We start from the raw sequence: 15,052 nt of genomic DNA on the forward strand, positions 1-15,052 counted from the left end.
ACTTTTTATGTGTTTATATGTTTTTATTTGATTTTTTGCTTATTTTACAGATTAGGAACAATATGGAACATTGGGATAGGTGCATACGTTTAGGAGAAATTCTGACTCCAAATTGGTTCACTCTCGGAAGAAGGAAGCTAAGCATACAAGCTAAAAAGTCTTCAAGCCGCAGCTTGATAGAAAAGGAGGCCGCGGCGGGAATTCAAGAATGACATAACAGAAATATAAAAATACAAGCCGTGGCATGATATATTGGGAGGCCATGGCCTGCTTACGTTTTCAGCTTTACACGTTAATTTGTGGTGACCGAATTAGAGACGGATTTTGGGACTCTTAAACCCTAATGACTCCATATCTATAAATAGGAAAGTTTAACCCTTATTTGGGAAGAGAAGTTTTGGGGTTTTTCTTGGAGGCACAAGATCGAGAAGGAGGACGAGAGCTGGAGATTCGACTTTTGAGTTTTATCTTTCTAAACTTTATCTCTTCTCTTGATATTTGTAATCTCTAAGAATGGCTGAATACTTTTGTGATTTTGTTTTCTTTTCAAGGATGAACTAATTTCTATTCTAGGGTTATAATGGAACCCATTCATGATATTTGATTAGTTTTATTTCTTTTTCTCTGATTCCACATGTGATTGTTTATTCTATCCTATGTTTAATGCGATTTAATTAACTGCCATTGATTGAATTGATTCGGTGAACCTTAATAATATCGACAGAGTTATTTTGTGTTCATGACATAGATAGAGTAACATATGCTAATTTGAGATAGACATATACTCAAGTTGCATGTGCATCCCTTATGAGAGCTTATTCTTAATGAATTCTTCTTGATTTAATTCTCATAGACATATAGGGAGTTAGTTTAGAAGGGTATTTTTACATGACCATCGACAGAGGCTTGTAGAGAATTTAGTGTTCTTGGGTGACAATTATAGTGGATTAATTTATCATAGAAGGGAAGATAATCTAATTAAGTTGATTGTTTGGGGGAAATTATAAACCTAGATTTCATCACTCATTGATTTTAATTTACAAATTTATTTTCTCCGTTACTTTTCTTGTTTAGTCTTAAATCCTATTTTTACTTTTGTTTGGATAAAATTAGATTGAGATAAATTGGTAATTAATAATAGATTGGTATTTAGTCTCTGTGGGAACGATACTTTCTTATCACTTTATTACTTGTTTCGATACGTATACTTGCGTGCGTAAATTTAGACAACAAGTTTTTGGCGCTGCTGCCGGGGACTAATTTATTAATCTTTTTGTTAATATTAATTCAATCATATTTGATTTTAGACCAAACTTTTCTTTATTTTGTAGGTGTTTGGCTAGTGTATGCGTAGTACAGGGAATTTAGAGCTTGTTCCTTTGGATATTGAGATCGAGAAAACTTGTCGAAGAAATAGAAAGAATAAGCGAGAAGCTTCTCAACACCATACAATGGCCGACCAAACTAATGGTAATGAAGGTCCTAAGTCTATGCGGGACTATGCTGTTCCATTAATGGATGGGATTCACACTAGTATTCGTCGTCCAACGATACAAGCCAACAATTTTGAACTCAAACCGACTACTATTCAGATGGTACAAGTATCTCAGTTTGGGGGTTCACAGGTTGAAGATCCCAATGCACATTTAGCTAATTTTCTAGAGTATGTGCTACGTTTAAGTATAACGGTGTTGATGATGATGCCATCCGACTGCGATTATTTCCATTCTCATTGAGGGACATGGCGAAGAATTGGTTGAACTCATTGCCAAGGGAATCTATTATCACTTGGGATGACTTGGCGAAAAAGTTCCTTGCTAAATATTTTCCACCGTCAAAAACTGCAAAGTTGATGAATGATATCACTACTTTCGTGCAGTTGGACAGTGAATCTCTTTATGAAGCTTGGGAGAGGTACAAAGATTTACTTCGGAGATGTCCTCATCATGCTTTACCGGAATGGTTGATCATCCAAATTTTCTACAATGGGTTGGTTGAATCTATTAGAACGATTGTTGATGCTGCAGCAGGTGGATCTCTTATGGCAAAGACATTTGAGGATGGGTATAATTTATTGGAGGAGATGGCCTCTAACAACTTCCAACACCATACAGAGAGGATGAATCCAAGAAGAACAGCAGGAGTGCATGAATTAGATATTCTTACGGCTTTGACTGCTCAAGTTGCATCCCTATCTAAGAAAATTGATTCATTTGGAGTTCATGCTATTCAAACTCCTACCGTTACATGCGAGATTTGTGGAGACAATCATTTGGGAGATATGTGCCCTAATAATCCAGAATCTCTCAATTTTGTTGGTAGTAGGCAGAATAACCCATACTCTAACTATTACAATCCGGGCTGGAAAAATCATCCGAATTTCTCATGGAGTAATAGTAATCAAGTTGAGGCCTCTTCATCTGCAAAGCCTATGTTTCAACCGAGTTATCATCCTCAAGCTCTCCCTAGAGAAAAGAAGCCTTCTTTGGAAGATCTAGTACATCAGATGGGAACAAACACTAATCAGTTCATGACAGATACTAAGCAGTTCATGAAAGAGACTAGAACTCAACTCCATAGCCAAGCAACTTCTATTTGGAATATGGAGATTCAGTTGGGTCAGTTTGCTTCAACAATTAACTACCGTCCTCCAGGAACCTTGCCTAGCAATACCGAGACTAATCCAAAAAGAGATGGTAAGGAGCACTGCAATGCTATCACATTGAGGAGTGGAAAAGAGTTTAATGATGTTGTCAAGGAACCAGATGTTTTAGTGGCAGAAGAAACAGTCTCTAAAGAGAAGGGTGAGCAAGAGAAAGAAACTACAAACCAGGATCATAACAAGCCGGGCTTAGAAAATATTACTCATTACAACCCACCCCCACCATTTCCTCAACGTTTCAAGAAACAAAAACATGACGAGCAGTTTGCAAAGTTTTAAATATCTTCAAGAAGTTGCATATTAATATCCCATTCGCTGAAGCTTTAGAGCAAATGCCAAGTTATGCCAAGTTTTTGAAAGATATCTTGACTAAAAAGAGGCGATTGAGTGAATTTGAAACAGTGGGTTTGACTGAAGAGTGCAGTGCTATCATTCAAAGGAAACTTCCAGCAAAGCTTAAGGATCCAGGGAGCTTCACTATACCATGCACAATAGGTAACCAATTCTCTGGTAGAGCTTTGTGTGATTTGGGGGATAGTATTAATCTAATGCCACTGTCTATATTTCAAAAATTGGGATTGGGAGAAGCCAGGCCTACTACTGTAACACTCCAATTAGCAGATAGATCATTGAAGTATCCAAGGGGGGTAATAGAAGATGTGCTTGTTAAGGTTGACAAATTTATATTCCCTGTGGACTTTATTGTTCTTGATATGGAGGAGGATAAGGATGTTCCAATCATTCTTGGTAGACCATTCTTAGCCACAGGTAGAACTCTTATTGATGTGCAAAAAGGGGAGCTTACTATGAGAGTTCAAGATCAAGAGGTGAAGTTTAATGTTTTCAAAGCTATGAAGTTCCCCACTGAAGAGCCTGAAGATTGCTATATAATTGATGTAGTGGACACATGTATTCGACATAATCATGAAGAAAAATCCCCATTTGATCAGCTTGAATTAGCAATAATTAATGCATACAATGAGGACAGTTTAGAGTTGGTGAATTACTTGGAGGCTACGCCAAAATTCACTCGTTCTAAGCCAAAGTTTGAATTGTTAGACATGCCATCATTGGGTTCTCATTCGAAGCCTTCAATTCAAGAACCGCCATCACTAGAGCTCAAGCCTCTTCCTAGTCATTTGAGGTATGCTTTCCTTGGTGAATCATCCTCTTTGTCGGTTATTATTTCTGCTTCTCTTGATCCTGAACAAGAAGATAAGTTATTAAGGGTGTTGAGAGAGTATAAGAAAGCGTTGGGATGGTCCATAACGGATATAAAGGGGATTAGTCCTTCTATTTGTATGCACAAAATCCTTATGGAGGATAATCATAAGCCCTCTATTGAGCACCAACGTCGACTTAACCCAATTATGAAGGAAGTGGTGAAAAAGGAGATTCTCAAGTGGCTTGATGCGGGCATAATTTATCCTATTTCTGATAGCTCATGGGTGAGCCCGGTGCAATGTGTACCGAAGAAAGGAGGAATGACTGTTGTGATGAACGATAGTAATGAGCTTATCCCAACAAGGACAGTAACTGGGTGGCGTGTTTGTATGGATTATCGGAAGTTAAATAAAGCTACTCGGAAAGACCATTTTCCCTTGCCGTTCATTGATCAGATGCTTGATAGACTAGCGGGGCACTCCTATTATTGTTTCTTGGATGGATATTCAGGATATAATCAGATTGCTATAGCACCAGAAGATCAGGAGAAGACAACGTTCACCTGTCCTTACGGAACTTTTGCATTTCGAAGGATGCCTTTCGGACTGTGCAACGCACCGGCAACATTTCAAAGGTGTATGATGGCAATTTTTTCTGACATGGTAGAGCATTTTATAGAGGTATTCATGGATGACTTCTCGGTATTTGGTGATTCTTTCGATATTTGCTTGGAGAACTTGGCATTAGTTCTCAAAAGATGTGAAGAAACGAATCTTGTGTTGAATTGGGAGAAATGCCATTTCATGGTACAAGAAGGAATTGTCCTCGGCCATCGAATATCAAGTAAGGGAATCGAGGTGGATAGAGCAAAAATTGAGATTATTGAAAAACTACCACCGCCATCTTCCGTTAAGGGTGTTCGAAGCTTTCTTGGGCACGCTGGATTCTACCGGCGTTTTATTAAGGACTTCTCGAAGATCTCTAAACCGCTTTGTAGTTTGTTGGAAAAAGAAGTGGTTTTCAAATTTGATGAAAAGTGTCTTGAGGCATTTCAAATCTTGAAAGCAAGATTAGTGTCAGCACCCATCATTGTTGCCCCAGATTGGAATCTCCCATTTGAGCTTATGTGTGATGCTAGCGATTTTGCTGTTGGTGCGGTTCTAGGCCAACGGAAAAATCAAATTTTTTATACTATATATTATGCTAGCAAGACATTAAATGATGCACAGTTGAATTATGCCACCACTGAGAAGGAGTTGCTAGCAATTGTGTTTGCATTTGATAAGTTTCGTGCATATCTCATCGGGACAAAGGTGATTGTTTTTACCGATCACGCCGCTATCAAGTATTTAATTGCCAAGAAAGATGCAAAACCTCGACTTATCCGGTGGGTGCTCTTGTTACAAGAGTTTGACTTAGAGATTCGGGACAAAAAGGGGACTGAAAACCAAGTGGCGGACCATCTCTCAAGGCTAGATAATGGGGGAAAAGTTAATGATGAGACTATGATAAATGAGTCATTCCCAGATGAACAACTATTTGCTTGTAATCAAACGAATTTGCCTTGGTATGCAGATTACGTGAACTTTATCGTTAGCAAATTGTTCCCTCCTGAGATAAGCTCTCAACAAAAGAAAAAATTCTTGCATGATGTCAAGTATTATGTTTGGGATGAACCTTTCTTGTTCAAGCAATGTGCAGATCAGATTATAAGAAGGTGTATTCCTAAAGAAGAAATTGAAGACATACTTCGACATTGTCATTCATCTGAATATGGAGGCCATTTTGGGGGAGAGAGAACCGCAGCCAAGGTGCTACAATCAGGGTTCTATTGGCCTACATTATTCAAAGATGCGCATTTCTTTGTCTCAAGGTGTGATCGATGCCAAAGGGTTGGTAATATTTCAAAGAGACATGAGATGCCACTTAATAACATTCTAGAGGTGGAGATCTTTGATGTGTGGGGAATTGATTTTATGGGCCCCTTCATCTCTTCTTATAATAATCTCTACATTCTAGTGGCAGTCGATTATGTCTCAAAATGGGTGGAAGCGGCTGCATTGCCCACGAATGATGCTAAGGTGGTGCTAAATTTTTTAAGGAAGAACATATTTACCCGTTATGGCACTCCTCGAGCAATAATCAGCGATGAAGGCACTCATTTCTGCAATAAATATTTTGACGCCCTTCTAACTAGATATGGGGTAACTCATAAGATCGCTACGGCCTACCATCCGCAAACTAGTGGTCAAGTAGAGATTTCGAATAGGGAAATTAAGCGGATTCTGGAGAAGACTGTGAACCCATCTCGCAAGGATTGGTCCAAACGCTTAGACGATGCATTATGGGCTTATCGGACCGCCTACAAAACACCAATTGGAATGTCACCTTATCGGTTGGTTTTTGGTAAGGCGTGTCATCTCCCGGTCGAACTAGAACACAAGGCATTTTGGGCAATAAAGAACTTAAATTTTGATTTAAGAGCCGCAGGTGAAAAACGTCTTCTACAACTCAATGAAATGGATGAGTTCCGTTTCCACGCCTACGAGAATGCCAAGTTGTATAAAGAGCAAACCAAAAGATGGCATGACAAGAAGATATTAGAAAGACATTTTGAGCCAGGACAACGAGTCCTCTTATTCAATTCTCGTTTGAAACTTTTTCCGGGTAAGCTCAAATCAAGATGGTCAGGGCCATTTATTGTGATTAAAGCATACCCACATGGAGCTGTTGAGGTCCAAGATGAAATCACGAAGGATATCTTCAAGGTAAATGGGCAACGTCTCAAGCATTATTGGGGTGGTGAGATTGATCGTCAGAAATCCACCATCACTCTAGCGAACCCGGTGTGACTTCAGAGAAAGTCAAGCTGAAGACTTTAAAACAAGCGCTTCTTGGGAGGCAACCCAAGTGCTCTAAACTCTCTCTTCGTTTATGTTGATTTTCATTATTCTTCGTTAATTTTTTTTTTTTTTCAAAAATTTAAAAAAAAAAAAAAGTTATTTAGTTTGCTTTTATTAAAATATTTAGAATTCTTCTTAATTTTATTATGTTGTGTTGAAACATGTTGGGAGTATCTAAGCAAATCAACTACATTAGCAACATGGCACAAGTCATTGGCAGCACATATTTTAATAGCAGAAGCCTTTCTTCAATCCCAATTGCTACATCTAAAACAGACAGCAGTTCTGATCTTACAGTTCGAAGATGCCATGGCTTAACTCTTCTCAGGCCAAGGCATTAGTCCGTGGCAGAACTGATCAGAAATGTTAAAAGGGATGCCATGGCTTAACTCTTCTCAGGCCAAGGCCTTGGTCTGTGACAGAACTGATCAACAACATAAAAAGGCGGGCCACGGCATGATATTCTAACAGGCCTCGGCCCGAACTCGTACCCACATAGAAAAGGGGTATATTTGCCCTACTATTTCTATTGTTACCCAATTTCACAACCAACAGTCTCTTCGTGTCTCAACGAAAGAAAACCTCTTCATCTCTCTTCTTCTTCTCCAGCACTATTCTTATATCTCCCTCTCCATAATAAAGGGGGGCTATAGAAAGATCAACTTCATGAGAGCTAGTCCATCAAGTTCAGTGGATCTATTGAGTGTCTTTGCCGATTCGACAAATCAACTGAGGTACTTTCCGGTTTTACTCTCAAGTATGTCAATCGATTAGCCTATATTGCTTAATGTGATCAAAATTTCGATCATTTGGGTTGGGAAATTATATGTTTGATTTCAATAGTTGTAGTTGGGAGAGTTTGATTTCTTTAAGGGTTGAATGATCGAGCGGTAGAGTTGATTGCTTGATTTCGGGGGAGAGTGTATGGATGTTCCATTGGTGGACTACTTTGTGCTGTAATATGAACGGTCATTAGTGACAGTGGATGGTCTTACTTGGTTTTCGGAAGATAAGTCAATTTTTGTGCCTACCAGGTGTTTGTGGAAAGTTCTGTGACAATGCTAGAGACTAGATAGGTTCATTCACTTTAAAATCTTGGGAGCGGTATGAAGTATATGATGTGTGTTGGATATTCGCAAGGGCATTAGTTGTACGTGTGATTCCAATTGTGGGTGCTTAAAGTGATCAATAAAATCCTAACGTTTGGGATATCGATTGTGAAAGGTAAACGTGTTACTGAATATTATCATGGCGCCGAAAAGAACACGATATGCCGCTTCATCACCACCATTAGATAACAAGTTTGTGAGCCGTGAAGCACAAGAGAGGTATGAAAGGTTGGTAATCCATCACAAACCAATTCCGGAAAGAGGAATCAATGGCAATGGGTCTGATGTTCTGATAAACATAACAAGAACCATCGAGGTGAGGCAGTGGTCAAAATTTTGTGCACAACTGGGACCGGCTGTGGTTCCTTTGGTACGGGAATTTTATGCAAATGTCGAAGAGCGAAAAGGGATAAAGGTCTTTGTGAGGGGCAAACAAGTATCCTTCGATAGAGCAACAATCAACAGGTATTATCAACTTCACAACATTAATAATGATGACTATCAGACATACCTTACAAATGGTCCAAATTTGAATGAAGTAATTAAGTTATTGGCCAAGCCTGGCACTGCATGGATAACGACAAGAGACGGGGGTGCAAAATTTCCAAGAGGTACTCTGGATAGAGAAGCAAAGGCCTGGCATTACTTCCTTGCAGCAAGAATGATGCCTACTACTCATTTGAGCGATGTGGCCAAAGACAGGGCCATCTTGTTGTTTGCCATCATAACAGGAAAATCAATAGATGTGGGGCGTGTCATTCAAGAGTCGATAGTGCACTGCATTCGATCGAATAGTGGTGGGTTGTTTTTCCCTTCATTGATCACTGAGTTATGTCGCATAGCGGGAGTACAATGGAGCAAGAAGAAGAAGTGCTCCATCCAGCTCGAGAGCTTGTAGCCCGTATAATTCTTCAATTCAAAGAGGTAGAAGACACTTCAGGAGCTAGTTCGTCCCAGCAGCCACAACCACAATCAGAATTACCTCCTCGCACATTATCAGACCGTCTTGCCCATTTGGAAAAACAACAAGTAGAGCAATGGCGTACATTTCATGAATATCGCCAATGGCATGTCGATCACATTCAACGTCAAACAACGTGGCTGGCGCAACAAGCCTATCATCAGCATGAATGCCACAACAACTTGGATGTCATGATACGAGCACTCGCTATCAACAACGGCATCGATGTAGACCGATTTCCAACGATGCCTCCATATCTTGGATCGCCTAATTTCATTCCACCGTCGGGATTGAATGATAATATCAATGAAGATGGCTCAGATGGATGATGCAGATGAAGCTTAACCATCGAAAATTTTTTTCAGGGAAGTGCTTTCACCTACTTTTGATTATACTTGATTACATTGGGGACAATGCAATAACTAAGTTTGGGGGTGTGAGTAGTATTTTTCTGAAATTTTTTTTTTGATTTTTGTGTTTGCTTTCATGTGTTTAAGTTTAGGTTTGGCGTGTTTAAGTTTAGGTTTGGCATGTTTAAGTTAGTTTTAATTTCTATTCTTAAAAAAAAAAATATTTATTTTGTGATGACTTTTGCTTGATAATCTGCAGCCAATGATAATGATTTTGATTTAGTACATACATGATTCTTAGAAAATGATGGAGGTTTAACTTGTCTGTGTGCTTAACTCTGATGAAATTCATCCTTATTTTGAACTCTTTTACATTGAGTTTATAATCTTGATGCACTTGGTTGTTTGATACACTTGGAGAATGTTTATACTTTTGAAAGTAATCCATGATCTCAATGAACTCTAGAACTTATTTGATTGTTACTCGAGGCGAAATCCTAGGTTGCACTTGATTAGGGACATGATTTAGGCCATTCTTGGATCGATTGAGCCTTTTAAGCTTACCTATGTTGATTTTATCACTAGTCTTCCCCATTGAGCCTTGTTTCTAATTTTCTTTGGCACCCACAACTCTAACCAAGCCTTTTTGTCTAATTTTTCCAAGATTTGACCCATCACCTCTTAGGCATATTGATTACTACTGGATAATTTTGAGCTATGCAAATAAGGGTTGAAGGTGAAGTTCATGGAATGTGGAAAGCGAAGTTTCAAGAATATTTAGTTGAGGGTTCGGAAATACTTATGTTGGAAAAAAAAATTCTTATTACTACATCCCTTCTTGTAAAAGAATGCATTGAATCAGATAAGTTTGGGGGTGCAGTGGGCTATAAGTAAAAAAAAAAATGTGAATAAAAGGTTGTCAAGGGAATGAAGTGAAACAAGATTGAGAATGCGGAGTGACTTGATGTTGAAATGTAAGTTTGCGCTCTGTGAGAATCCTAAGAGATTGAGGTGTTTAAGGGGTGATCTAACCACAAAATTTCCTTTTATCCTACCTTTAACCTAGCCACACATTACAAGCTGAATAAAAGTCCTATTGATTCTTGATTGAGTGACAACCTACATTAGTGGAGAATAGCATGAAAAGTAAGCCTATGGAGTTCATCAATTTCAATATCTAGAGATCATCTGTGTTTACTCTTGATTGCATAAACTGATTTGAGTTGAAAACTGATTAAGTGAAAAGGGGTTGTTTGCACATATGTGGATGGTTCAAGGTGAGGTTGAATGACATTTGGGTTGAAAATCTAGACTGTTTCAATTTCTAAAGTTTTCTTTTGAATTGTGAAATTTGCATAATCTTTGAGGCAAGTGTGGAGAATCAAGCTAGTATCATCACTTGTGTTTTCTTTATTTTAGATTTCTTTCTCGTAGTTAGGTTTTTCTTTGTTTTTGTTTTGCTCGAGGACTAGCAAAATGTTAAGTTTGGGGGTATTTGATGAGTAGGTTTTATACCAACGAATTAACCACTTTTAAATATAATATTTTGTTAATTTTAGAGTCTTTTAAATTTTTTTATTTAAGTTTAGTTAGTTTTATACTTTTTATGTGTTTATATGTTTTTATTTGATTTTTATGCTTATTTTACAGATTAGGAACAATATGGAACATTGGGATAGGTGCATACGTTTAGGAGAAATTCTGACTCCAAATTGGTTCACTCTCGGAAGAAGGAAGCTAAGCATACAAGCTAAAAAGTCTTCAAGCCGCAGCTTGATAGAAAACGAGGCCGCGGCGGGAATTCAAGAATGGCATAACAGAAATATAGAAATACAAGCCGCGGCATGATATATTGGGAGGCCATGGCCTGCTTACGTTTTCAGCTTTACACGTTAATTTGTGGTGATCGAATTAGAGACGGATTTTGGGACTCTTAAACCCTAATGACTCCATATCTATAAATAGGAAAGTTTAACCCTTATTTGGGAAGAGAAGTTTTGGGATTTTTCTTGGAGGCACAAGATCGAGAAGGAGGACGAGAGCTGGAGATTCGACTTTTGAGTTTTATCTTTCTAAACTTTATCTCTTCTCTTGATATTTATAATCTCTAAGAATGGCTGAATACTTTTGTGATTTTGTTTTCTTTTCAAGGATGAACTAATTTCTATTCTAGGGTTCTAGGGAGGCTAGGGGGCTTTTAGACCTACTTCTCTTAGGGTTTATGATTTGATACGAAAATAGGGTGTGAGCACCTCTATTTATAGAATTTTTTAAGGGTTGATTTGGATAGAGTTAGTATTTAATTAGAGTTCTTTTAGTTAGAGTTGTGTTTTAGTTAGAATTGTTTTAGGTAGAATTGTGGTTCCATTATAACCCTAGAATAGAAATTAGTTCATCCTTGAAAAGAAAACAAAATCACAAAAGTATTAAGCCATTCTTAGAGATTATAAATATCAAGAGAAGAGATAAAGTTTAGAAAGATAAAACTCAAAAGTCGAATCTCCAGCTCTCGTCCTCCTTCTCGATCTTGTGCCTCCAAGAAAAATCCCAAAACTTCTCTTCCCAAATAAGGGTTAAACTTTCCTATTTATAGATATGGAGTCATTAGGGTTTAAGAGTCCCAAAATCCGTCTCTAATTCGGTCACCACAAATTAACGTGTAAAGCTGAAAACATAAGCAGGCCATGGCCTCCCAATATATCATGCCGCGGCTTGTATTTTTATATTTCTGTTATGCCATTCTTGAATTCCCGCCGCGGCCTCGTTTTCTATCAAGCTGCGGCTTGAAGACTTTTTAGCTTGTATGCTTAGCTTCCTTCTTCCGAGAGTGAACCAATTTGGAGTCAGAATTTCTTCTAAATGTATGTATCTATCCCAATGTTCCATATTGTTCCTAATCTGTAAAATAAGCATAAAAATCAAATAAACATATATAAACACATAAAAAGTATAAAACTAACTAAACTTAAATAAAAACAACTAAAAGACTCTAAAATTAACAAAATATTATATTTAAAAGTGGTTAATTTGTAAGTATAAAACCTACTCATCAATAATCCTATTAATTCATTCTATGATTCAAAATAGAGCTCAAAGTTTGAAAGATCATGCCTTTATTGGCTTATCATGCATCTGGATTCATAATTATCATCGGACTTCATCGGACTATTAAGTAAGATTTTCATTTTTTTCATGTGATTAAGAACAAAACTTTAGAATTAAATGACTTTCAAAATTGCCCCTAGTTTCAAGGTTGGCTTTAACTGGAACTTGACTATGAGACTGATGGAGTAGATTACGTTTGAAAAATATGAACTCTAATGTATGACAAATAGAAGAATTGACATTCCCTTAAATTTAAGACTCTTAAGATTATCATATGCACAATAAAGAATTGATCATTATTTTTGAGAAGTGCTTGAGCTGGACTTAAAAAATCTTGATAAATATTAGAATAGAAGATCTTTCTCTTCAAAGTGGTTGATGATTCTACATCTTCCATTATCGAGCACTTGGATAAGTAAAAATACTTTTGAAGATCTTACAATGTTCAAGATGACTTCTGATTTTTTCGATTTCAACATTGTCTTCGTCGGATGTGAGTTCTTGGCTGAAAAATGAATATTGTGGCTTGAATAGTTCTGTATTTTTTAGTTTCTACACAAGCTCCCTTCTGAATTTTTCTTCTTCATGGGACCTTTCTTCCCATTTGATGATGCCCTAATTTTTGCCTAGATCGCCTTTTCAGGTTTTCAATCTAGCGGGCTTTATTTTTTTTTTCTGATGATGCCTTGATTTTTGCCTAGGTCGCCTTTTCAGGTTTTCAACTTAGCAGGTTTTCTTTTCTATGGTTATACCCTAATTTTGCCTAAATCGCCTTTTCAGGTTTTCGACTTAGCGGGCTTTTTTTTTTCAATGATCTTGAATATTCAACTCGATAGCTTGTTAGTTCCCTACACCTTGACCGAGTCAATTATCATTCAGGAGGACTTAATAAGTGAGCTTAGGACATGATTTAGAAAGAAAGGGTAAAAGGCTCGACTTCCCAAAATGCCCCTTGTTTAATATTCTTTCTTTTCTGTCAATAATTTTGATTTTTTTTAAATGCCCAGAGTTTGGCATTATTTTCTTTTTATCAATTCTTTTGATTTTTTTTTCTAATGGCCTTAGTTTGGTATTTTTTTCTTTTGAACCTTTCAATAGAGGATTTTCCTTTTAGATGACACTTTTCTTAAGAGAATACACTTATTCTTTGCGTGACCGGGCCTGAAGTAACTTCTCAGGTTGCCTACGTACCCCAAATATTTCTTTTTCTTTTGGGATCAGGTCAAAATGTAGTTCATACTAAGATTCCCTCCCAAGGTTGGTCGGCATGGTTTAGAAAGAAGAGGCTATTGATTTTTTTTTAAAAGCTGCGAGGGGCTAAAGAAGGTTATTTTTCTTGATAAGACAGGAAAATGGTTCGACCAACGAAGGCCTCCTTTTGTGAAATACTACTTGATTTGGCCAAGATTTTAGAAACTCGATGTCTTGATTGCTCTATTGAGTAAGGTCTTCTTTTAAGAATGAGTAATTTTCAATCTTCTTGTAGGAAGGAATAATCTTCAGTCTTTTTCTGATAAAGAGAAATCTTCGATCTTTTTTTACAAAGTTGAGTGTGATTGACTTCTTTGTATTTGACGTTGACTCGTTCAAGCCTTTCCAAACTTCAAAAAAAAACTTATATTCTTTCGCGAATGAGAACTTTTCTTTCTTAAGTGAAAAACATGATGAATCCCTTCTTGCAGATCTTAACACCTTTGTTGATGGTTTCAAATACATCATTCTTGATAATATTTGATTTTGAAGTTCACCCTCAACTTTAGTATTTGATCTATTTTGGTGCAATCTATCCATATATTCTCACGAGACCATGTAGGAACGTTGTTGAATTTCTCAAGTAAATTTATTAATCTTCTCATGTCCTTCTAATGAAAATTTAGTACCCATTTGCACTTTTTAAGTGTACTCTTTAATTTAAATATTTATCGAGTTTGATTAGTGAGCTCTAAGTCAATCCTTATATTAGATATTATGTTCAAATCATTATTACACGCATGATAATCAGAAGCTTCTATATTTTATTGGAATTGAAAAACATAGATTGACAAACTCGACTAAAATTTGAAAATTGAAGAAAGACTAACGTAACTGAAACAACTAACTGGATTTAAAGACTGACGAAAATTGGATTGAAACTCAAAAAAAACTAGGGACAATTATTTACAAAGAGAGAAGGTCCTTCTGGGTGGATGAACTACTTGGATTTGACATTAGTACCTTGACTAAACGATTCTTTTAAAGGATCCAAAATGACACAGATGAGGGTTTAGAACGTTTAGGGGCACTTATGATTAACCATTGATTCTGAAGGTTTGTCTCTTAACCACATGATTAAAATTTTGATATAAATTAGCCTTCCGGTGGGAAAATATTCAATCCAAATATACTATAAGTCTATAGAGACCAAGAAGGTAAGAAAGGTTAGAAATGGGTCTACCCCTGATTGGGATTGAGCCTTTGATCAGACAAATTTATTTGATCCTAAGATTGAATCTTCCTATATAACGTGGTCTGAATCTTTAAAAGTGAAACCAATTAGTCCAACTGATTTGGTATTGATTAGTTTGATCCATTTGTCAATTGGCCAACTGGTTTAAGTGGTTCAACTTAATCAGTACATTTTACCGATTGGGTTGGACCGATATTGCGGGGTTTTGTTTGATTATTCTAGATCGGTCCGCCCACTTACCTGTTAGTTGGATTAAATAAAACAACCCGGGAACACCCATAGTCAGTCCGGGTCGTGACCTATAGGAAGGCTTCTAGACTCTAAGCTTATTACGTGCAATGCATTTTATCTG

The 15,052-nt window shown here is 37.1% G+C and overlaps 1 protein-coding gene and 1 non-coding gene across 2 annotated transcripts; one reads left to right on the top strand and one right to left on the bottom strand.

Annotated features, from left to right (window-relative positions):
- Positions 1 to 1,741: 1,741 nt before the first annotated feature.
- Positions 1,742 to 2,941, top strand: LOC147393338 (uncharacterized). The gene has a single exon (XM_086455105.1). It carries the CDS (start codon positions 1,742 to 1,744, stop codon positions 2,939 to 2,941), a length of 1,200 nt encoding a protein of 399 aa, XP_086311231.1.
- Positions 1,846 to 1,953, bottom strand: LOC147393339 (small nucleolar RNA R71). Its single transcript, XR_015182465.1, has one exon. It is a non-coding gene; the product is annotated as a small nucleolar RNA R71 (small nucleolar RNA).
- Positions 2,942 to 15,052: the final 12,111 nt, after the last annotated feature.

The sequence above is a fragment of the Akebia trifoliata genome, chromosome 10 (genome assembly GCF_017979445.1).
Source record: "Akebia trifoliata isolate Shusen 1 chromosome 10, ASM1797944v1, whole genome shotgun sequence".
Classification (NCBI taxonomy): Eukaryota; Viridiplantae; Streptophyta; class Magnoliopsida; order Ranunculales; family Lardizabalaceae; genus Akebia; species Akebia trifoliata.